The sequence below is a fragment of the Brassica napus genome, chromosome A9 (assembly GCF_020379485.1).
Source record: "Brassica napus cultivar Da-Ae chromosome A9, Da-Ae, whole genome shotgun sequence".
NCBI classification, from domain to species: domain Eukaryota; kingdom Viridiplantae; phylum Streptophyta; class Magnoliopsida; order Brassicales; family Brassicaceae; genus Brassica; species Brassica napus.
Window position 1 is genome coordinate 26,857,012 of NC_063442.1, and position 23,834 is coordinate 26,880,845.

The window sequence follows — 23,834 nt, forward strand, 5'->3', positions numbered from 1 at the left end:
GGAGTTATTTCCTTATCTCCAAGCGTCTCCTCCTACTGGATATGAGGACTTCTTTCCTCGGTTATACAGTCCTTCGTCTTCAGTGCCGTCTGTACCCTCCCCCAGCTCCCCTGTTGCTTCTATTCCTCAAGTAATTCCAGATGAGGTCTCTCTTCCGGCTAAACGAGTTTCACGACCACCAAGTCATCTTCAAGACTATCATTGCTCTTCTGCAATATCTTCTACAGAACACCCTATCTCAAACGTTCTGTCTTATGCTGCTTTATCAGATCCTTATATGATCTTCATCAACGCGCTTAACAGCATCCCTGAGCCTTCCTCTTATGCCCAGGCTGTCAAGTTCAAAGAATGGTGTGATGCAATGGGGATTGAGATTACAGCTTTAGAGGACAATGAAACTTGGATCATTTGCTCTTTACCTGAAGGAAAGCAAGCAGTGGGTTGCAAATGGGTATTCAAGATCAAACTAAACGCTGATGGAACAATCGAACGCTATAAAGCACGCCTTGTAGCAAAGGGGTACACTCAACAAGAAGGCTTGGATTATGTTGAGACTTTCTCTCCTGTTGCAAAGGCAGCTACTGTGAAGCTTCTTCTTGCGGTTGCAGCTGCCAAAGGTTGGTCTTTAACTCAACTTGACATCTCTAATGCATTCCTTAACGGGGATCTAGAGGAAGAAATCTATATGACTCTACCACCTGGATACTCACCAAGACAGGGGGAATCATTTCCACCTAACGCTGTTTGCAAACTGAAGAAATCACTTTATGGTTTGAAACAAGCTTCTCGTCAATGGTTCCTGAAATTTTCAGAATCTCTACTCCAGTTGGGTTTTACTACTTCTTCCGGTGATCATACGCTATTCACCAAACACGCTGGTAATGTCTACATGGCTGTACTGGTTTATGTTGATGACATTATTATCGCAAGCAGTTGTGATCATGCTACAGAACTTCTCAAGAGTGCTCTGCAAGCATCCTTCAAGCTCAGAGATTTGGGGCAACTCCGTTACTTTCTTGGTCTGGAAATAGCTCGTTCATCTGCTGGCATTACTTTGTGTCAACGAAAATATATTCTTGATCTCCTTACAGAGACTGGATTACTCGGGTGCAAACCTGTCTCCATACCCATGGATCCCAGTATAAAACTTTCAACAGAGGATGGTGATCTCCTGGAGAACGCAGTGCAGTATCGTTGCCTCGTAGGGAAACTTCTCTACTTGACATTCACTCGACCTGACATCACCTTCGCCGTTCATAAGTTATGTCAATTCACTGCCTCTCCTCGTGCACCACATCTTCACGCAGCTTATAAGGTCCTACATTACTTAAAAGGCACCGTTGGACAAGGTCTTTTCTACTCTTCTACTTCTGATATGAAGCTCTCTGCTTTTGCGGATGCGGATTGGGGAACTTGTCCCGACACTCGTCGAAGTGTCTCAGGCCTTTGTATGTTCGTTGGTCCAGCTCTAGTTGCTTGGAAGTCAAACAAACAAGAGACTGTTTCTTGTTCTTCTGCGGAATCGGAATATAGGGCCATGGCTGAGGCTGTCAAAGAAATGATTTGGTTTCGGAACCTTCTGCAAGATCTTTGGGTCGACAATCCAGGTCCAGCTCCTCTGTTCTGCGACAACACCGCTGCCATTCACATTGCCAATAACGCCGTGTTTCATGAAAGAACCAAACACGTTGAACGTGATTGCCATGTTGTTCGTGAGCGGGTTAAGTCAGGTATGATCAAGACTCTACACGTCCGTTCGGAGAATCAGCTAGCCGACATTTTAACTAAACCTCTTTACCCTGGTCCCTTCCGTCATCTATTAAGCAAGATGGAGTTCATCAACTTATATGCTCCATCTTGAGGGGGAATTTTGGTTTATTTTGGTTTATCATTATTTATTGGTTTAGTTAAATGTATATATTACATCCGGTTTGTCCCGGTTAGCTGAGTAGCATCAAGTGTATATACGTGATCATTTGGTCACACATAAAAGTTAACAGAAAGTTTCCTTATTTTGTCTTCTTCTCTCTGTCATGCGATCCTCGTTTTCTCCATGATAGCTTGAGCAAGAAGCTCCAATTTCTGTTCGTTTGTTTTACTAAAAATAACAGTATATACCAGTTCAACCCTCTTGTGCTAGGATTTCGATCATAAAGATTTGTAAAAGCCAGACCTGGCGATAAAATACATTTAGTTAGACCCATCTGAATTTCAGAAAGACATTACAAATATTGTTTTGTGTGAAACTATACATATTGACAATTTTAATCTAGAACCCTCGCAAATATTCGGCTCTAAACTAATAGGCCTAATAACGGCCCAAAATTCATAAATTTGGGCCGTATCATTTCACCTCTCCTCATTTGACCCTCTGTCTTCGTGAGTTCATCTTCTTCCTCAAGCAAATAAACAGAGATCAAACAATTCAGTCCAATGAAAGCGAAAGAGAACCATCGCTCTCGATGTCAAACCGGAATTATCTCCCGATCGCCGCGCCGGAATCCGCCTCCTTCCGACCGCGGCGTCTCGGAGAGTAATCATACCTCCTCTTCTACCTCTTGACTGCCGTTTATTAACTAAGTTTTGACTATGCTTGAATAAGATTGGATTATATTCTATTCGAAAAAGAAAAGAGAGGTGAAAATGTTAACATGATCATGTACAAGGCCGGCGAGGTCTCATCCGCCGACTCTAGTCGTCTCTTCCTTTCGTATTTTTTTAAATTAAAATGAGATAAATAAGAATAGTCGTCTCTCTGACTTGTCTAGAAGAAGAAGATGATAAGTCAACAAAACAAATGGAGCCATTGATTCCACGCTGCTTCCCCTTTGTGACTGAGAATGCTAATTATATATATTTAATTAAACTCTTCTTCCTCTGTTCTGACCTTTTCTCCGTCTCTTATTTTACCAAGTCTTCCTTCTTGTCCCCACCATAGTTGCAATCCTTGAAGTCTTTCATCTTTTTTTTCTTGTGCGTCTTATTTGGTGTATATTCTTGATTTCCTTTTTTTTTTTTCATAAAGGTCTTGTTTTCTGCTTGAGAGATTTGATTACTTGTTGTTGAAGACAAATGGGAACTGTTTGTTCATCTGGTTTCAAAGATGATGGTCATGACCATGATGATAAGAAGCTGACTCATCATCATGATAAGAAGCTGAGATCCACCGTTGATGATGATGATGATAAGTCAAGAGGTTTCTCTGGGAAGCTCAAGTCCATGACAAGAAGAAAGACCTCTGATCCGTATTATTCTGACCATTACGGTAGCTCAAGGAGGAAAAGCTCCAAGCCTAATGACAACCACGTCAACTTTTCCGGTGAACTCGGGCCCGTGCCTCCGTTAAGATCAGACTCTACCAAGGTTCTTATGTTTGTTAATATGTAATTAATATGAATCATAATACTGTTTTATTGGGAACATGATCATATGAAATTTTTTTCTTTCTTTTTTTGTTTACCTCAGTTTATGCAGAGGAACTCGTTTCTGGGAAGGGCAGGGGTTATGGGGCTAGAGAAGGCGGTTGGAGTAATAGACACGCTAGGGAGCAGCATGTCTGGTATGAACCCGGTCAACGGGTTCCACTCGGGTGTTCTATCGTCGTCTCGTGGTCGCAAAGTCACTATATTGGCATTCGAAGTGGCCAACACGATAGCTAAAGGTGCTGCTTTGCTTCAATCCCTCTCTGAAGAGAGTCTCAAGCTTATGAAAAAGGATATGTTGCGTTCCAAGGGTGTTAAGAAGTTGGTTTCTACTGACACCATAGAGTTGCAAATTCTTGCTGCTTCTGACAAAAGGTTTTGCTAATTTCTACTTTATCTCCATTTGTTTATATTTTATTCTTTATTTATTTCATATTTCTCTTTTACAGGGAGGAACTTGATCTTTTCTCTGGAGAGGTTATAAGGTTTGGCAATATGTGCAAAGACCTACAGTGGCACAATCTTGATAGATATTTTAACAAGTAACTCTTCGTCGAGCAAATCTTTGTACAATGTGTTTTAGTCACTTGCATGCAAGTTGGAATTTTCATTGTATCCGGGTCTATAACGTTTCAGGCTTGACACAGAGAACTCGGAGCATATAGTGCTCAAAGATGAGGCAGAGACAGCGATGCACGAGCTCGTCACTCTTGCCCGTTTCACTTCTGTATGTTTTGTTTTGTTTTTGTTTTCCCTTCACTTCCAAACATATTCGTACATGACTCATTCTCATGTTGAAAGTTGCATTGAACTGTCAGGAATTATATCACGAGTGGCAAGCTTTGGATAGGTTTGAACAAGATTACAGGAGAAAGCTCGCAGAAGTGGAGTCTTTAAACCTTTCTAGGAGAGGTTGGTCTCTCTCTAGCTATTTATTCGATCAGCTCTACACTCTTTCTAGGACTCCCAGTTACATTTTCTTATCATACATGTAGGAGAGAGTATCGTCATCTTACAAAATGAACTGAAACAACAGAGGAAACTCGTGCGGAGCTTGAAGAAGAAGTCGCTCTGGTCCCGGAATCTGGGAGAGGCAAGTGATTATTGAATTGCTGTGTTTTATTTATATTCCAGTTATTTATAATAACTATCTTCTTCTGCTGCAGATCATTGAGAAGCTTGTGGATGTGGTTTGCCATATACGTCAAACGATTGTGGAAGTTTTTGGCAACAACGGTAATGGTTCTTTGCGCTTCTGGTCCTGTGATTATGACCGTACTTGTATAAAATCATGGATTAAAGACACTATAAACCAACAATAGGTCTAAAAGCCAATGAAGGGAAGCAGGGAAGAGAACGATTAGGTGAAGCCGGTCTTTCGTTGCACTATGCTAATCTAATCCAACAAATTGATAGTATTGTAAGCTTCCAGCAGTGATGTTCTTCTGATATCAAGAATGGATTTGTGTTCTCTGGTTGAAACTGATATTTTAAAATTTCTAGGCGTCTCGACCTTCATCACTTCCTTCTAATGTAAGGGACACGCTGTACAATGCATTACCTGTTTATGTCAAGACAGCTCTTCGTCCTCGCCTACAATCTCTTGATCCTGATGAAGAGGTTTGTTCGAAAATATCTATTTATAATATTGCTGCTATTCATGCATTGTTTGGTTCTGTTTCTTTCTTGTTGCCAAACTTGTGTGTTTCTTCAGCTTTCAGTATCTGAGATCAAAGCTGAAATGGAGAAGTCGCTTAAATGGCTTGTCCCATTCGCCACAAACACCACCAAGTAAGCTTTCCTTCATCACCGTTCTTGATTCAACATCCTTGTGCGTGTTTGTCATAACCTGTAATCTATTTCCGCAGGGCACATCAAGGCTTCGGGTGGGTGGGCGAGTGGGCAAATTCAAAGTAAGTCTCCCTCTTTCCCTCTCTAACAACTGAAGTTTTGATTCTGATCTTGAAACTTGTGGAAAACAGGATAGAGTTTGGGAAGAGTAAAAGCGAGAACAACGGGAACCCAACACGGCTTCAGACACTTCACCACGCGGATAAACCAAAAGTTGATTCGTATGTACTTGAACTCGTTGTATGGCTTCATCGACTAATAAAGTCATCAAAGAAACGAGTTCACGGCGTTAAGCTTCCAGAAACCACCAACCATGGCTCTAAGCCCAACAACATAACCATCTCCAATACGCAACTATCTCTCTCCCCTGACTTCACCTATAAAAAACAACTCTCTCTAGAGGACAGGATGCTGTTGGACAGTGTAAAAAGCATAAGATTTGGTCCTAACCTAAGTAAGAGCCAAGAGTTCGTCGGCCTGAAGAAGAAGAAGAAGAACAAGAAAGGAATCAAGATCTGGGCGCTGAGCAGAAGTACAGGTAACTCTCCAAAAGTCAATCTTTCAGGTACGAACTCTTCTAGTGATTTGGATGTCCTTGATGGTTTGAATTTCGCTTTCCGACAAGCGGTTTGAAAAAACCGGTTTTTGATACAATCTTCTGTATTTATATATTCTTATCATTTTTGTACAAAGCACACAGCATAAGGATACAACAGTAATGTAATAGTTGAAACAGAACAAATACACACACTGTGGTTGGTTTAGTTGGATTTATGTTTCAGGTCAACTGTTTTCTTTGTTTCCATCAACTCCTCAGACAACCTTAAAGAAGCTAACTACTCCACTTTGGTATGTCTATAAGATATGATGCTTAGTAAACCGGAGAATGCACTTGAAAAGAACTAAAAAAGATAAACATGAAATTCGCCAAAATCCAAAAGAGGATGATCACAATCATTCTTCTCTGCCTTTTGGTTACATCATCTTCAGAGACTGCTCCACAAACCCAATTGGCCGCACCACTAGAACCAACAGGAGAACTCACCAATTCACCAACAAAACCACTAGGTTTTCCAGCTGAGAACCAGAACCAACCAATTCTTGGTCAACCATCTTCTGCTTCTTCTGTAAACCAGCCTTTAACCGGAATAAATCAGCCATTAACCGGATTTAATCAGCCATCATCAACTGGACTCAACCAACCGATTCTTGGTCAACCAACTTCTTCTTCTTTAAACCAGCCTTTAACCGGGTTTAATCAGCCATCATCAACTGGATTTAACCAACCAATTTCTTCTTCATCTTCTAATTCTGCTCTCAACCAGCCATTTGGGAATCGAATCAACCAAAACAGTCTCTCCGGAAGCAATGTTCCATTTCTTAATGGAAACCCGAAGCTGGAAGTTTCCATTACAAAGTTTGTCTTCATCTGGATTGCACTTCTCCTTGCTTTGCACGGTACAGACAGGAACTGAACCAAACTTATACATCATGTGGCACTTCTGTATAATTTGGTTTCCATGATATTTGTTCTATATCTTGTCCTTTTTGCTCATTTTGGATTCTACTGAAATGTTTGTTCTATAAGAGTGAGTAGTGTGTTATGTGTACATTACTACGGAATGTTTTTTACGTTTTTGTTATTTGATCAGTGTTCGGTTTCATGTCCAGGTGTGGTTCACTTTGATTTGGTTTTCCGTTTTCTAGCAAACTTTTAACTTCAACTCAAATTAAATTAAAACAACATTTGATCAGTGTTATGGAGTAAATGAAGAAAACTGAAACAACATATGATCCACTTTTAACTTCAACTCAAATTAAATATGATCACATTTTTAAAACTTTAAATCTATAATATAAGAAATAATTACACCGTAAGACAGTTTTAAATTTTCAATAACAATATAAGAAAGTTTATGCTCCTTAGACACTTTTTCTTCTTCCAACACACCTTTTACTCTTTCCAATTAATGAATCAATTGAAATCTAACTAAAGTCTAACTAAATAATAAAATAATAACTTTGTTATTATTTTCTCTCTCTCTCTCTCTCTCTCTCTCTCTCTCTCTCTCTCTCTCTCTCCCTCTCTCCCTCTCTCTCTCTCCCTCTCCTTCCAAACTTTCTATTTTTTTCTAAACTAAAATCTGATTCTTCGTATTATTTTTTCAAAAAAACTTGCAATATAATTATTGTATATGTTTCTTAATCTATCTTTTAAGATATATCAAGACGTATCTTTTGATGACGGTGTAATATTGGCATTATATAATAACAACATCATTGATAGAGACATAATCAACTTTACGTAGCTACAGTGTAAACGTAGACGATGGTGGAGTGGAAGACCCATCATCCAACGGTGGAGATATAATTAACGTCATGCACCTTCCTCATGTGTGGTATTATGCTTTGTTATCTGTTGTGTTTCACCCACCGTTCTCTACCATCTCAGCTATCATTATTCATCATCTCAACCACTTTTCTTCGTCATCTGATATCGAACTCTGGTGTACATGTGGACATCGAAATCTGATGTACATGTGGATATGGTATCTTGGTGGACATGTGGATATTGCACTCTAGTGTTTTGAAATGAATTGTGATGTACATGTATATACCTTGATACATGTATAGCTTCACACATGTAAATACCTTGATACATTGATAGTTTGATACATGTATAAACAAAGACTTCTCAAATTATAAAGCATCTCCTACAAAAATTTATCATTTCACCCACATGTGTACAAACTCTACCACAAACATTGATGTATTGTTCATATCTCACATACAACTACTATTCTTTTGATTCACTTACATGTACACATGTACACCTCAGATTGTGTACACAACCAAGTTGTATAGCCTCATATGTACACATCACGCAACCCCATGACCTTATTTAGTATCAGTGTATCCATCACACTCCATCAATTAAATATGTGCTTTAGTATATAGCTACATTTTAAATGGTTTTCTAAATATAGAAAGAAATAATTTTGGTTTCGGTGTCCATGAAGGTAGGTTGTACACATGTACATGTTGTCCACGGTTATGATGTTTGCATGTACACCAAATCTACATATATGTGGACATATTTTTGGGTTATTTTGTTTCGGTGTCTACTAACCTATGTTGTACACATGTACATGAAATTCATATGTTGTCCACAGTTATGATGTTTACATGTACACTAAATCTACATAGGAAGAAAAAAGCATGATTCATCAATCAGAAAGCCACAGTTATGAACCCAAAACCCAGAAAAAACAAGTTTTAATATCCAAATCAACGAATAGTTAATTTTGAAATAGCTATGTGAAGTTAAGATAAATGAATCACCTTTAATTACTTAGGAAGAAAGGAGTATGATTCATCAATCAGAAAGAACTAGAGAGATAGTTGACCAAAAAAAGAACCAGAGACATGAAAAGCAGAGGAGACAAATATGTGATTCACCTTAGAGATGGTAATGGGTTTTAAGAATCTAAGGATTGGACGGAAATTCTAGCGGAACTGCATGACTCATAATTTGCTGGATTTTTCACTCTTTTTATAATTGACTTATCTAGGTTAGGAGAAGAAAACCGATGAAAAAGAAATCAAAAGATCTAAGATTTATGTTTTGGAGGGGTTGAAGAATGAGTTTCTAAAATCAATTTTCTGTTAGAAGAGAAAGAAAGAACGAGATTAATGGAGAAGAAAGTTAGGAGAGAGAAAATGATAGGTCCCACTGGTTAGAAAATGTAACTTTGGTTTAGTCTTAGTTGAGGACATCAAGGTAAACAACCAAAATAAACTACCTTAGTAGCTGAAACTGCCTTATGATGTAATAAAATCTTGGAAACTGTCCTATAGTGTAAAACACTCATAATATAATAGGAGAGTTGAGTCTTTCCTGAAGTGACACCTCAGTGTTTTTGTGGGGTCTACATTATTTTTTTTATTTCCTCAATCGTGTGGGCTTCTGTTTAATCTTTGTTCTATTTGTTTATGGGTTTCACAACATGAGGCGCAGAAAGTTTATAATCTCGCGTGGACTTTTATTTAAAGTTTATAATCTTTGTTCTCTTGATGGACTTCGCAACACTGGCCCGTTAACTTTTTTTTTTGAACAACTGGCCCGTTAACTCTCAGGGCTACCTTCTTCATCTTCGGGATTGTTCGTCTACTGAGGCGCTCCATTATTTCGAAAGCTCCTTTCTGTTACTTGATCTCTTCGACTCCTCCACGTTCTCTACCGGCGTATCGATTCCTCTCCCTGTAACGGATTCTCTAGCCTTATTTATATAGAGGCCCTCGAAGGTAAGCTCTCATTTACCTCTAAACGTTTCTGCTCCACTTTTTCCCTTCGTTTATGTCTCTAATCTCTGTTCCGAAAATGGCTTCATCATCTGCTCCAGTCGCTAACGCAGCCGTCACCTACTCCACTTTTGGACTCCGTCGTTGGCCGCCTCATCCGCTTTTGGGATTCCCGGAACATCAACAAGAATGGAGAGTTCATGGGGATGACGATTTTCCTCCTCGATGAATTGGTGCGAATTGTGTCGAATCTACTCCCTTGGTCTCCGTTTAAAAAAAAAAAATTATGAATACATCTTTCGGTTTCTATGAAAACCAACAAATAGTTGATCTTCTTTTATTTCCTGCAGGACTTGGTGATTCACGGGTTCATTCCTGCTAATGGGGCGAGCCACTACCGGCCTAATTTGAAACCCGATTCTATTGTGAAACTGGACCGTTCTGAAGCGTCAGTACGTGATCCGTTTCACCCCTTCAATGCGTATTTGTGAGGTCCAGACAGATTCTCCTCTGATCAAGTTTGACAAATTCTTGGTGCGGCTTACGACTACCTCCAAGTGCTTGCGAACACCAACCTAGAGCTCGCAGGTGAAAATTCTTTCTCCTTTTAATTTCATCATGATACCCTGTCGCTAACATAGTTCTCCAATCGCAGATGTTGTGGGTGAAATACCCTCTGTGCAGGGGTCCGATCTCAAGAACAATGCAGCAACCACCAGAGTTGTAGTCTGCCTCTTAATTGAACCGTACGTAAAATTTTACTTTAGTGCTGTTCGTTTCATCGCCGCGAGTCTTGCGGCTACGGCTATATTTTCCATGAACGCGTGTTCGTTTCGTCGCCGCGGGAGCCTGCGTCAGCGTCTGCGGCCGAACGCGACCTCTGCGTCTGAACGCAGATAAAATCAGCGATCTCGGCTCAAATTCTGCGTCTACTCAACTTAATTACATTTCTGCCCTTAACATAATTCATTATTTACCAAAGAACCTAACCCTAATAGCCGCAGACGCAGCTCTGTTCTCTCATCGACGCAACTTGCTTGAGCAGACCTCGAAGCTCTCACTCGATCTGATGCATCTCCAGCTCTCTCTCGATCCGACGCATCTCCAGCACTCTCGATCTCCGACGAAAAACCCATAGATCTCGCTCTCTCGATCTCCGAGGAAAACCCAGAGATCTCTCTCTCTCTCACAAGCTCTCTCTTCCCGGAGCTCTCTCTCTCACAAGCTCTCTCTTCCCGGAGCTCTTCTCTTCTCCGAGGTAACTGTCTCTCTTCACCGACAGATGCTGATGATGCTTATGCTTTATGGGTTTCTTTGTTGATGCTGATACTTTATGGGTTTCTTTGTTGATGCTTAGGTTTGTGTAAATCCGAGCTCTCTCTTCGAGCTCTCTCTTCCCGGAGCTCTCTCTCTCACAAGCTCTCTCTTTCCGGAGCTCTTCTCTTCTCCGAGGTAACTGTCTCTCTTCACCAAATGATTAGACTCTCTACTTTATTTCATTACTTCCATCTCTGCGTATTGATTGATGTTGTACGAGTTTGGTCTTAGTTTACTCTGTTGTTTGAGTATTTGTTTGAATGGGCTCTGTTGTTTACAGGAGCTCTCTCTCTCACAAGCTCTCTCTTCCCGGAGCTCTCTCTTCCCGGAGCTCTCTCTCGGAGCTCTCTCTCTCACAAGCTCTCTCTTCTCCGAGCTCTCTCTCTCAGACCCTCTCAAGCTCACTCTCTCAAGGTATGATGTTTTTGATTGATTAGTTATGTTCTGTGACTACACAATACGTCCTTTGCCAGCTTCTAAAGGTCTGTTATTTTTTTTTTGCAGGTCGCAGGTCTCTCAAGTTCAAACCCTCTCCAAGCTCAGACCCTCTCAAGCTCACTCTCTCAAGCTCAGACCCTCTTTAGTAAGTTTTGTTTCCTTAGTTCTCTGTTTACTTGAAATGTTCTTACTTGCTTAGTAAAGAATAGAACTTTTGAACTGATTTTTGATTTTTTTTCTCAGACTGTCCCTGTTTCTCTCCAGCTCTCTCTCTTCTCCCTCCCCAGCTCTCTCTCTCTTGTAAGAATTGTACATCTTCTTGTCTTTGTTTGTCCTTTATGGGTTTGTGTTATGGGTTTGTGTTATGGGTTTGTATGAGATCTCTGATGGGTTTGTGTTATGGGTTTGTATTCGATCTCTGATGGGTTTCTCTGATGGGTTACTCGGTTTCTCTTAGTTACAAACCCATTTAGTTTTTTTTTTCACTGTTGTGATCGACAAGTATTAGCGTTTGCTAGCGTTTATTTGATGTTCTGACTATTAGTGTTTATACGTTTCACTAATCAATCTGAGCTTGTCTGTCTTTTTTGCAGGCTCTCTCATCTCAAGTGCATTCCTCTCACTTTTTAAGATGGCAAAAGAGGTAAGGCTCTCTCACACTAGTCTTTCTTGTTATATGTATGAAACTGTATTGCTTTAGGTCAGTATAGAACTTGAGTAGTGTATGGAACTGAACTGTCTTTAGGTCAGTATAGAACTTGAGTAGTGTATGGAACTGAACTGTCTTTAGGTCAGTATAGAACTTGAGTAGTGTATGGAACTGAACTGTCTTTAGGTCAGTATAGAACTTGAGTTTATGTGTTTCTGTGATTTAGACTTGGACTCCTGAAGAAGTTAGGTATTTTTTCGAACTCTACGCGGAAGAGAGAAGAAAAGGAAATAGAACGACATCAATGAATAAAGTAGGGAAACAGAACATCATAGACGTGTTCGAAAAGAGGTTTAAGAAAGGATTTCTTGAGTGGTCTTTGTTGAAGAACAAGTACGACACAAGTAGAAAGAAGTACGTCAAATTTAGGAAGTTGATTAAGAATAAGACAGGTCTTGGGTTTGACAGCATGGGAAGGGTTGATATGTCAGATGATTGGTGGAGTGAGCGCGAAAAGGTCAGTGTCTCTTATCTCTTCTGTGTATTTTTTTTTTTTATATTTGCTTATATTTGCTTCATGATTCCTCATTAACTTACTCTTTATTTTTTTTTTGTTATATAGGAGTGTCCTGGGATTAGAAGATCTGTATGGAAAGAAGAATTTAATATGGATATGTTTGAAGAAGAATTTGGTGCTGTAGTAGTAACTGGAGCAGAAGGATGGAGTGCTCAACATGGAGAAGCAAGCTTAAACTCTGGAGTGGGTCTAGATGATGGTGATGAAGTCGATTCTCAGCCAGCAGCAGAAACTCAAGCAGCAGCAGAGACAGAAACTCAGCCGCAGCTGCAGACACAAACCCAGCGCCAAACTCAGACTCATTCTGGAAGTTCGAGAGGAAAAAGAAGGCATAAGGAGAAGGATATGGTTGTAGAAGCTTGTGACAAACGTACTGAAGCGCTTATGGTGAAGAACAAGATAGCAGAACGGATGTTGGAGCGTCAAGAAGCTTCAATGGAGCGTCAAGAAGCTTCTAGTGTTGAGAATGTGTTAGAGATTCTGTACACATTGCCTGGAGTGAGAGAGTGGTCTCCATTATATGAAGCAGCAATGGAACATCTTATAGACAGTGAAGGGAGCAGAAGGGCTTTTATAACAATGAAGACAGATGAAGCTAAGACTAAGTTTCTAGAGCTTAGGACCAAGATAAAACGTGACTATGAAGCTTAGGACTATTATGGAACTTAGGACTAGTATGGAACTTTTGCTTTTGGTCTGATCTTTGTATGAAACTGCCTTTTGTATATGCTGGTTTAGTAGACTTGGTTTTGAATCTGGTAACAAAATGTTTACTTTTCTTATGTCTGTGAAATGCCTTTTGTTACTGCATTACGTTTGTCATGAAAAATCTGGTAATAAACTCATTACGTTTGGTCTAATGTGTGTTTGGTCTTATAAACTCATTATGTGTGCTTGGTCTTATAAACTCATTACGTTTCTCCGTGTTTGTGTGATTGGTCTATAATAATTATATATGCCGTGTGTAGTTTTACACTAGGTCTGTGTGATTGGTCTATAATAATTAATTAGAACTTGAGCTTATGGCTGTTTTGTTTGTTTATAATACTATCCATTTTAATGATGATTTATTTAATATTGTGTTGTAGATGCTTGAAAGATGGATTTTGGAAGATGAGGATGGTGATTATGATGATGAACTTGGTTTGTTTGATGTGCCTATTACCGAGAGATTGAGTCATAGAACAGATCGAGGAGCAGGATGGCGACATGTTCAACAACTTATGTATGAATCTGATCAGCAATGTTATGACATTCTTCGAATGAATCAAAGGACTTTTGAAGCTTTGTGCAAGATGCTAGCTGAGCGATATGGATTGAAAGAAACTCACCATGTCTACCTTGAAGAATCTGTGGCGATGTTTCTTGAGACTGTTGGTCAAGATAAGACGAAGCGGGATATTGCTGCAAGGTATCAAAGATCAGTGGATACGGTCCAAAGGAAGCTTGATGAAGTTTTGAGTGCTCTTCTCAAGTTTGCACAGGATACATTAAGACCACAAGAAGGCGAGTTTGGAAGAGTGAGTCCTGTTTTGAGGAATGATGATCGGTATTGGCCTCATTTCAGAGATTGTGTTGGAGCACTCGATGGAACTCATGTGCTGGTTCGCCCTCCAAGTCAAAATGCAGAAGCATATAAAGGTAGAGGTCGTTTACCGTATTAAATGTTTTAGTTAATGACTCTTTTTTTTTCTGCTTATAACTTTGATTATCAGTTCTATGTGATATTTGAAATATTTGTTTTATTTATTTAAGACTTGATGTATTATTTAGCTTTTGTTTATGATAAAAAAATGTTGTTAAATCTACAATTTTACAAATTCATAAAATTAAAATATGAAATTTTACAATATTTTACAATTTTATAATATTTTATTTATTTAAATATAATTTTAAAAATTCAAAAAATTAAAATATGAAATTTTACAATATTTTACAATTTTATAATATTTTATTTATTTAAATATCATTTTAAAAATTCATAAAATTAAAATATGAAATAAATGAAAATTGCGTCTGCGGCAACCAAACGAACAGAACTAAATCTACTTTCTGCGTCTGCGGCTGCGACTGCGGCAATATCCTGCGTTTACGAAACGAACAACAAGCTACGGCTGCGGCTGCGGCTGCGGCTGAGTCTGCGGCTACAAAACGAACAACAACCAAACAAATGGCCGCAGCCGCAGCCGCAGACTCAGCCGCAGCCGCAGCCGCAGGAACCCGCGTCAATGAAACGAACAGCACTTTTCTTTCAAATTTTGTTGTAATCTCAAGTTGTGAAGCATCTTGGTATAGCTTTAGACTTTGAACAAAATATCACCTAACGGGTAGCAAAATTCTATAACACTTTTTATTCAAAGACCAATGCCATTGATTCTCTCTTACGAAATTTCATAAACAAAGATGAAAGTCTGAGCGTTTTAAGACAAATTAATAATACAACACTTTGTATGATCTGATCTTACATGATAGAAAACCAATGTCATTGACGTTTATATAAACATGCTTTCAACTCGGGCCACTCTTTTTCTTCTTCTTATTTGAATTCAACTGCGATCATTTGTCTCAGCAGGACGGTGAGAACATTCTTCCAGGCAGCAAAGGGAACGTAGGATTGGCAGCTTTGTCTTCGGGGCCCTACTGTTTTGGGAGACAAGTTCGGTGAGGAATGTACTGCAGCAGACCCTCCAGAGGTTTCAGGTGCTGAGAACAAACGCAAGCTCCCCCGTGAGTAGTTGGAGTATCTATTCGTATCAGCCCGTCAACTGTCTTTTCTATGCCTTTTTAAAAAAACTTCTACTATCTTTGTTTCCCATTATAAACTCTGGATGTTTTTCCTTTGCATGTTTTCTTCTGTTCGGGGATTTTATCTCCGCTTTGGATGATCAATTAATCTTTGACGGGTTCCACCTCATTGAAAATTGGGCAATTGTCAATAATAGCACCTTTTGAAGTTTATGTCTCAAAAATAGCACTAGAATGAAAAAGTCACAAAAATGACATTCATTAAAGGGTAAAATATCCCTAATACCCTTGGTTTAAAATTAAATAAACAAACAAAAATAAATAAAAATAAATAAAATGAAAAAAATATTTTTTTTTATAGTTTCAGATTATATATTTTCAGATTCGAAATTTTTATAATTTTTTTTTTCAAATTTTTTCTTTAATTTTTTTTTTCAAATTTTTTTTTATAATTTAAAAATACTTTTTGAAACTGTTTTTAAAATTTTTATTTTTTATTTTAGTATTTTTTTTTATAAAATTTTAAACCCTAATTCCAAAACCCCACCCCTTAACTCTAAACCCTAAGGTTTGGATTAATTAACCCAAGGGGTATAAGTGTATATTTACCTCTTTAATGAAACCTATTTTTGTGACTTTAAGCCTTGAGTGGTACTTTGTGAATATAAACTTGGTTTAGTGCTATTCTAGTCTTTTTCTCTTGAAAATTTGCCAGTGATGTGTTATTTTAAATTTAGAATTTTATTCCAAATAAAGGAATTCGTCTGTTTAATCTTCAAAAAAGGAGTGGTTAAGACGAACGATTGCCGCTTTTTTTTAGAACAATTTATAAATGGTTACTTGATAAGTTGTCGTTTTTGAAAAGTAGAAACTCGTCATTCCCATTGTTTAAAAGTCGTACCTTTAAAAAAGAGTACAGACCATGACAACTTCACTTACAAAATATATACAAACGATTAACCCTAAAATTACGTGAGTAATTGGTAATATCTATTCCTATCAGCCCGTCATCAGTCATATCTATGTTTTTTTAAAACTGCTAATAGCTTTGTTTCTAATTATAAACTTCGGATCTTTTTCTTTTATGATTCTCTTCTCCTCAAATATTTTATCTCTGTTTTTGGAATATTAATTTATCTTTGGCGGTTAATCAGCCTGAAAGGAATGCTTAGTCTGAACGAGTAGCCGCGTTTAAAACGAATTACAAATGCTTACCTGAAGAATAGTTGTTTTTAAATAGTTGATTTTTGCTCTATTTTTTGCGATTCTTCCAATGCTTATAGAAAAAAAATATATTATAGATTGCTACAACATGATTAACACACTTTAACATTAAGAAACTGCTTTCCAAATTTTATAAATCTTCACAACTAATATATTAGGTGTAAGTAATTCTATAAGCAAGAAAAATAAAGACACTCCCATCTGTTTAAAAAAGTCTACACAACCTTCCCAAGAGAAAATTACTAGAATGTTACACATTTTATGGTTTATTACTAGAATGTTGTACATCTTTGTTTTATTACTAGAATGTTTTCTCTTTCCTAGTAATTTACAATAAGGGGCTTTTGTTATGTTTTATTTTCTGAAACTAATTTTAAAGATCAAAGTCACATCAGTTATTAAAAATCCACATCACATCAGTTATTTTCTGAAACCAAACCGTCTCTATCACTATCACTATCATACATACGGTTTTGTCAAAAAAAGAAGAAGAAAAGAACACGAAGAACTGTGTTGTGTCGAAGAAGGAACCGCAAACCGAAATCCTCTCACCCTTCGAAACCCTCGTCGACATTGTTCTTTACTTCCTCGAACTCTCTCTAACTCTCTGTCGTTGAACTCTCTATAACTCTCTGTCGTTGAACTCTGTCTCGTCGGAGTTTTTAGAAACCGTCGTCTGTACGAAATCGCCTTCACCGCATTCTCATCAACGAGTTCATCTTTTCCGGTAAGATGTCGCGACGTTATATATTGTATTTTGGTTGAGTTTGTGGGTCAGTTATATATTACGACTGAGATTGTTTGTGTTTTGGTTGAGGCTGTGATATGGGTGTGTCGAGGTTTTTGTTGCGACTGAGTTAGGGTTATGTTGACTGTGCTATGGGTTTGTCGAGTATTTTGTTGTGTCTGAGTTAGGGTTATGTTGCGGCTGAGATATGTGATTGTCTAGGCTTTTGTTGTGTCTGAATTAGGGCTTTTTTTTGTGGCTGAGTTATGGTTATGTTATAACTGAGTAATTATTATGTTATGGCTGAGTTATGGTTATGTTATAACTGAATAATTATTATGTTATGGCTGAGTTATATATATGACCTAATATATTTTAATATTATGATATGGCTGTGTTATTTTTATGTTGTGGCTGATTTATTGTTGTGTTATATGATCAGATGGATGTTAGTCAAGTCGAACCACGTGATTACCCTCCAAGACTTTACCCTTCTAACCTAGAAGGTAAAGATATCAATCATAATTTCCGTGCAGGACATTTCCCCCACATTAAAGAAACAATAGGACTCGATGTGTGGGAAGAACTGGTGAACTCTCCCATTGGAGTAGTTGCTAGGCTACTTTCACGCGAAAGCATTTGGTCTGGTAGGACCGTACACTATCTGCTATGTAGACAGCTGCGAGTGCATAAAAAGGAGATATGGTCTGTTGTGGTTGATGATGTTATCAGGTTTAGCTTGCTCGAGTTTGGTGAGATCACTGGGTTAAACACAGGTCCATTGCCAACAGAAAGTTTTGAACCTGATCAATACAAAGAGTTTTGGGAGGAGTTGAAGGTGCCGCTTGGGATGGGACCCAAGTATGATGAGCTGAAGGCAGCATTAGAGTTCTGTCCTGGTTGGAGTTTTGAAAAGCGTAAGTGGTTGGGGATGTTATTTCTTCAAGCCATGGGACTGTACTGTTTGCATCACAATTCAAGGATACCCTTTCAAAGTGCAATAAGGGTATTCGACGATGAAGCCATGAGGTCGTATCCATGGGGTCGGACTGCATACGAAGTTCTTGTTGACTCTCTGAAAACACTGTCTCCAGATGGAAAGTCATACACAGTAAGCGGCATGAAGGACGTTTTATTGGTTTGGGCGTATGAGTCCATCGTCTGTTTCGGTGAGAAGTTTGGGAGAGTGGTCAACAATGAAGACGTTCCTCTTTTGCGATGGGGTGGAAGGCGTACACGTTCAAGTTTTGATACTGTCTTGTCTGACGAAATCAAAGATCATGGCGAGGTAATGTTTAACTGCTACTTATACGACTGAGTTAACAGCTACTTAATGGTTGAGTTTATTTTATATTGTTGCCGAATTAGTCTATTTGATGGCTGAGTTTATTTTATATTGTGACCGAATTAATTTATTTGATGGCTTGGTTTTGTGTTATTTGATGGCTGAGTTTATTTTATATTGTGACCGAATTAATTTATTTGATGGCTTGGTTTTGTGTTATTTGATGGCTGAGTTTATGATAAACTGGTGTTGCAGGTCCGTTTGAGGAGAATGGTTATGAAGGAGTCAATTGAAGAGATGTTTCCTGTATGGTCGGATGAACCTGACGACCCACAACTCGTTAGGTTGGTAGAAGACATACACGCAGGTAGATACGTGAAAGGTTTCTGGGAAGTACAGAGGGATGAGCAGGGGAAGGGGAATGAGAAGAAGAAGAAGAAAACGAAGGGAGTTTCATCAGAAGCTGAGCCATCAACAAAGAAGCAGAAGAAAGAAGCTGCTGAAACGAGAAAGGGTTCTAGCGAGGAGGAAGCTGTATTGGACAAAGCGACTATGACGAATCTTGTGAGTGCTCTGCAGAATATTTCAGCAAAATTTGACGCTTACGATTTTGACCGGAACCGGCCAGTGATGGACGAGAAGACCCTAGATAACGTGGTGAAAGCTGTAGTGCAGCAGAGCTGAAAGTTTTGGGGGAAAGGAAAATTCCCGACAACGATGCTAAACTCTCCTCCGCCGGCGTAGAAAAATCTTTATCGGTGACATCATCACCTCGTAGGAGGTCGCCACCGGAAAAGTCGGACAAAAGTCCAGTGGTAGAACCGCAGGCCCAGGAGGAGAAGTCTGTAAAAACTCCAGTGACAGAACCGCGGCAGCAGAAAAAGCCTGTCAAAAGTCCAGAGCCGCCGCAGCAGAAAGAGAAGGCTGTCAAAAGTCCGGTGCCGCCGCAGCGGAAGGAGAAGGCTGTCAAAAGTTCGGTGCCGGCGCAGCAGAAACAGCAGAAGTCAGTCAAAAGTCCAGCGTTAGCTGAGACCCCTGCAAAGAAGAATTCGGAGCTTGAGAAGGATACACTGGTGAGAAGGATTTTGGGTGATGATTTTAATGAAATTGATTTCATCAGTGTTTCTCCTGCAAAGATTACTAAGGATGCTAAGGATGGTAAGGATGCCAACGTTCCAGCCTATGGACGCGGCTTACGGGGCAAGGCCAAGCGTACTGTTACTGTAAAGGATGAGGCTATCGAGGATAAGAAAAAAGCACAGCGGGCAGAGGCTGCGTTGAAGAGGAAGGAGAAGCAAGAGGCTAAGAAAAAAGAGAACGAGGAGAAGAAACAGAAGAGAAAAGCGGCTGAGTTACAAAAGAAACAAGAGGCTGGGTTACAGAAGAAAAAGAAGGAAGACGAGGCTGAGTTACCGAAAAAAAGAAGGAAAAAGAGGCTGAGTTACCGAAGAAGAAGAAAGAAGAAGAGGCTGAGTTACAGCGGTCTGAGGAATGTGTTGTGACGAACGACGAAGTTCTTGCGGAAGATAACGCATTGGCGGCGGAGTCTGATGTCGAGCCAGCTGAATTGATTAGATCTTCCATGATAAAGGAACTGCGGGAGAAATCAGTTAAGTTATCTCCACAAGGGTTTTCATTGACGAACCTTGATTCAGCACCAGTTTTTCCGTACATTGGAGACAATGGACAGACGACTTGCATGAGGAAGAACATTACGCCTTCATCAGTAATATACGACCCTTGCGCACCTGTTGATCCGGCGCGACTGGAAAAACTGAAGCAACACATTAAGGCAATTCCACCTAAACCACCAGCACCTAAAGATAAACCAGAAGAACTCTCAGCTGATCATGAGAGTGACTTCTACAGCATACTCATGCATGAAAGACCGTGGCCTGACAAAGAGTATGGATGGGTGTTTGATAATGTAAGTCTTTATTAAGGCTGACTTATATATTCTATAAAGGCTGACTTATATATTTAATTCATTATATTACGGCTGACTTATTATTTTTCTTTGTCTAGCATATCGCTGCGTATATGAACGTCCTCATACAAAGGTCCATGCGAGATCCCACTCCATTCTGGTCCAAGCGGATTGGTTTCATAGACCCTTGGTTGTTAAGTTCTTGGGCGGTCCTCGATTACAGGCAGTTCAGGATGAAACCTGCTTCGTTCAAGTTCAAAGACTGTGGTTATGAAGCGTTGGTAAACGGGAGATACCCCGAAGAATTTACAACAAACTTGAAGTGGTATGCAGATGTGGATCACGTGTACGGATGTCTTCAAACCGGCGGTAATCACTGGGTGGCGTTTCACGTGGATCTGATCAAGGAGAAGATAGATTGCTACGATCCAATCTATGGAGAGTGAACACCCGAAAGTGAGCAAAAAATGCTAAATGCTTTTAGACCTCTACTGGAGATGCTTCCCTGGATGTTGAATGAGCTTATTCCTGCCGATCTCCGAAAGCATTCTAGGAAGAGGTTCGCATTCAGACGGAGGAGCAAAAGATACATTCCACAAAACAACATGTCAGGTGATTGTGGGGTTTATTCGTTGAAGTTTGTGGAGTGTCTAGCGCTTGATGTATCTTTTGATGGCATGAACGATAGTAATATTCAAGGGTTACGGGTGAAGATGGCAGCAGATATCCTCGAGGAAGGAGGAAATGTTGGAATGAACAATTTGTTGTCAAAATGAAACTGTGTTTGTTTGTGAATCTGTGTTTGTTGTTATGTTAACTATTTGACTTTGGATAACTGCTGTAATAACTCAGTCGTATCGATTAGTAATACTCAGCCAGTACTCATTGATAACTCAGTCATACCTCAAACATACCCTAGAATCAAAATAATTAATAATTTTTCATTCGAATGTTATATATAAAGTCCAATTATCAAAATAATTAATAATAACTCAATGTGTGAGCATGATCTTTGTTGACTATACGAGTTTGGAATCGATTATAATCTTGAGGTATATGTTGTCTCTTACGAGTACCTAAAACTCTAGGCAGTGATATGAGGTGTGAGCATGATTCAAAACACGTAAACTGTTATTGTGTTATTTATTATGAATTTGTGATATTTATCATATCTTGTGGTTCTTACATCATAAATCATAACCCTAAACAATCTTATTCGGAACCCAAACCCTAAATAACTAAACCCTATACCCTAAACGGCAAACAACAAATCAGCCGTAAAGGTTTTAATAACTCAGCCTGTTAGTGTAAGTTAATATTTACATATGGCGCGAAACTTTTAGATATTTTATCTCGCGACCTTTGCTGTTCTATACTTCCCCTATATATAGCCCCCTTCTCTTGCACCTTCTCGCCTTATCTCACTAGAAAACCTAAACAATATCTCTATATCGCCTTACAAAGTTATGATTGTTCCTGGTTATTCAGAAAGGTTAGAGAACAGAGTCAATAAGATACTAAACTCTGAAAATCGTGAAAACCTTCCCGTTCTATACCCTGGCCCGGGTGTCTTGCTTGACAGCGTAATCTGGTTTAAATTTCTAAGCGATCTCTCCCTGGACATCCCATCGATTTTAGCAGAAGGATGGGTTCATGATTGGCCGACATGGCGCGCCATTCCCGATCATTTTAAGGAACGCTGGTTTCTTCAACTCGCTGTAAGGACAACATCTTTGAATTGTTTTTGATATTAGACATAATAACAGCACTTACATTTGGAAATTGGTTTTTTTGTTGTAGCGCAAACGCACGTGGACACGAAGATATAATTTTCAAGTTTGGATAAATTTTAATCTGGTGGCCAGAACGGTGTTTCGTTGTCAGATGCGCCTCTTGAAGAGGAGGTGGGCACATGGGGGTGAGAAGCCTGCGTGGATGCTAACTAGTGTTTGGCGTGATCTTGTCCACATGTTTGAAGAATTTGGTCCTGATAATTTTGGTTTTAGAAATTGATTTGTTGTTTTTGTTTGTATTCAGCCGTCAAGGTTTTGTAAAGTTGTTTAACTCAGCCGTTAAGTTTCTAAAAAGTTGTTTAACTCAGCCACTAAGTTTCTATTAAGTTCTTTAACTCAGCCGTTAAGTTTCTATAAAGTTGTTTAACTCAGATTCTGTACTCATAAGCCAGTCTATGTTTATGTAACTCGGATTTAACTCAGCCGTTGTTAATTTCTTCCGAAACAACAACTCAGCCGTAACATGTAATAATATCAGTCTTAACGTTTAGGTGAACAATCAAAAAACAGTCATATTTCTAACAATAAAAAAACAATCAAAACTTAGGCATTTAATAAAGCCATAAGATGAATAAATGAGAATAACTCAGCCATAAGATGAAAATAACTCAGCCGTAAGATTAAAATAAGTCAGCCATAAGATGAAAATAACTCAGCCATAAGATGAAAATAAGCCAGCCATAAGATGAAAATAACTCAGCCATAAGATGAAAATAAGTCAGCCATAAGATGAAAATAAGTCAGCCATAAGATGAATATATAATTTTTTTGTTCGACATACATAATGGCAAAGCAAAAAACATAAAAAAGATAAGATTCTGATGCAGAGACATCTTCACCACTTACTTGTGTCCCTAAACAGGCTTATCGGTTCAAAATCACGAAAGAACAAGGAAATCTCTTTGATCCAGAAACAGCGCTCACACATGTTGTCGTCCTTAGTCACATCAATGTGCCATAGGCAGAGACATTGTCGGTCCACAACATTTGCACATTGGCAAAGGTAGAAGGACGGAACATAAGTAGAAGTGAACATGGCCTTAATTTGACGGAACTCGTCAGTATGCCACAAACCCCATCCCCATTTCGCATCTCGAACAAGTTTCCCGACCCTGTCAACAGTTGCTCTTGGAATTCTCCGAAAATACTGCGCATCACCGTAAAAGATTGCTTGAGTCATAGCGTGTGTATACACTGCACGCTCATATCCTGCATCTGCTGCACGCTTGATGAGAGAAAGGCCATAATCTTGCTCATCGTATGAGTAGAAAAACTGTACACCCTTTACATAAATTGTGCTTGGATTGTTCTCAGCGTAGCAAGTTTTCAACAACTGAGATGGCATAATGAGACCCCAGGGAAAGGATAACACATCGAAATAATGGTATACCCTACGCATCTCTGCTAACGCCTTCATAGACCTGGACGATGCTCTGAGGCGGTAGAGATCTTGGAAGGAGTTACGGGCCACACGTTCAACCACCATTGCCTGAAGATCTTCAGGCAATTCAAGCAGAGGGAAATATTCCATTTTCTCTGAGAGGACAGTTGTGTAAAAGATAGAGAGTTGAAGATGT

General features: G+C 39.1%; 5 protein-coding genes and 1 long non-coding RNA gene across 6 annotated transcripts; all 6 read left to right on the forward strand.

Annotated features, from left to right (window-relative positions):
• The first annotated feature begins 2,765 nt into the window (after positions 1-2,765).
• LOC106367241 (protein PSK SIMULATOR 2-like) lies at positions 2,766-6,060 on the forward strand. The gene is made up of 12 exons (XM_013806970.3): positions 2,766-3,363; positions 3,466-3,797; positions 3,872-3,964; positions 4,059-4,149; positions 4,241-4,334; positions 4,418-4,515; positions 4,589-4,658; positions 4,745-4,842; positions 4,926-5,042; positions 5,137-5,213; positions 5,291-5,335; positions 5,405-6,060. The coding sequence occupies exons 1-12, from the start codon at positions 3,073-3,075 to the stop codon at positions 5,904-5,906; spliced, it is 1,908 nt and encodes a 635-aa protein (XP_013662424.1). The 5' UTR covers positions 2,766-3,072; the 3' UTR covers positions 5,907-6,060.
• Positions 6,061-6,091: 31 nt separating this feature from the next.
• Positions 6,092-6,954, forward strand: LOC106363178 (epsin-1-like). The gene has a single exon (XM_013802967.3). It carries the CDS (start codon positions 6,191-6,193, stop codon positions 6,746-6,748), a length of 558 nt encoding a protein of 185 aa, XP_013658421.2. The 5' UTR covers positions 6,092-6,190; the 3' UTR covers positions 6,749-6,954.
• Positions 6,955-9,397: 2,443 nt separating this feature from the next.
• Positions 9,398-11,027, forward strand: LOC106352385. The gene is made up of 5 exons (XR_001271598.3): positions 9,398-9,578; positions 9,677-9,808; positions 9,926-10,163; positions 10,231-10,833; positions 10,933-11,027. It is a non-coding gene; the product is annotated as an uncharacterized LOC106352385 (long non-coding RNA).
• A 73-nt stretch (positions 11,028-11,100) lies between these two features.
• On the forward strand, positions 11,101-13,416 carry LOC106367242. The gene is made up of 7 exons (XM_013806971.3): positions 11,101-11,116; positions 11,173-11,306; positions 11,397-11,475; positions 11,574-11,630; positions 11,924-11,973; positions 12,206-12,496; positions 12,602-13,416. The coding sequence occupies exons 1-7, from the start codon at positions 11,101-11,103 to the stop codon at positions 13,205-13,207; spliced, it is 1,233 nt and encodes a 410-aa protein (XP_013662425.2). The 3' UTR covers positions 13,208-13,416.
• A 228-nt stretch (positions 13,417-13,644) lies between these two features.
• Positions 13,645-14,220, forward strand: LOC111200726. The gene has a single exon (XM_022692035.1). The coding sequence runs from the start codon at positions 13,645-13,647 to the stop codon at positions 14,218-14,220; it is 576 nt and encodes a 191-aa protein (XP_022547756.1).
• Positions 14,221-17,694: 3,474 nt separating this feature from the next.
• On the forward strand, positions 17,695-20,039 carry LOC106363179. Its single transcript, XM_048740485.1, has 3 exons — positions 17,695-18,540; positions 18,793-19,160; positions 19,208-20,039. The coding sequence occupies exons 1-3, from the start codon at positions 17,695-17,697 to the stop codon at positions 20,037-20,039; spliced, it is 2,046 nt and encodes a 681-aa protein (XP_048596442.1).
• The last annotated feature ends 3,795 nt before the right edge of the window (positions 20,040-23,834 follow it).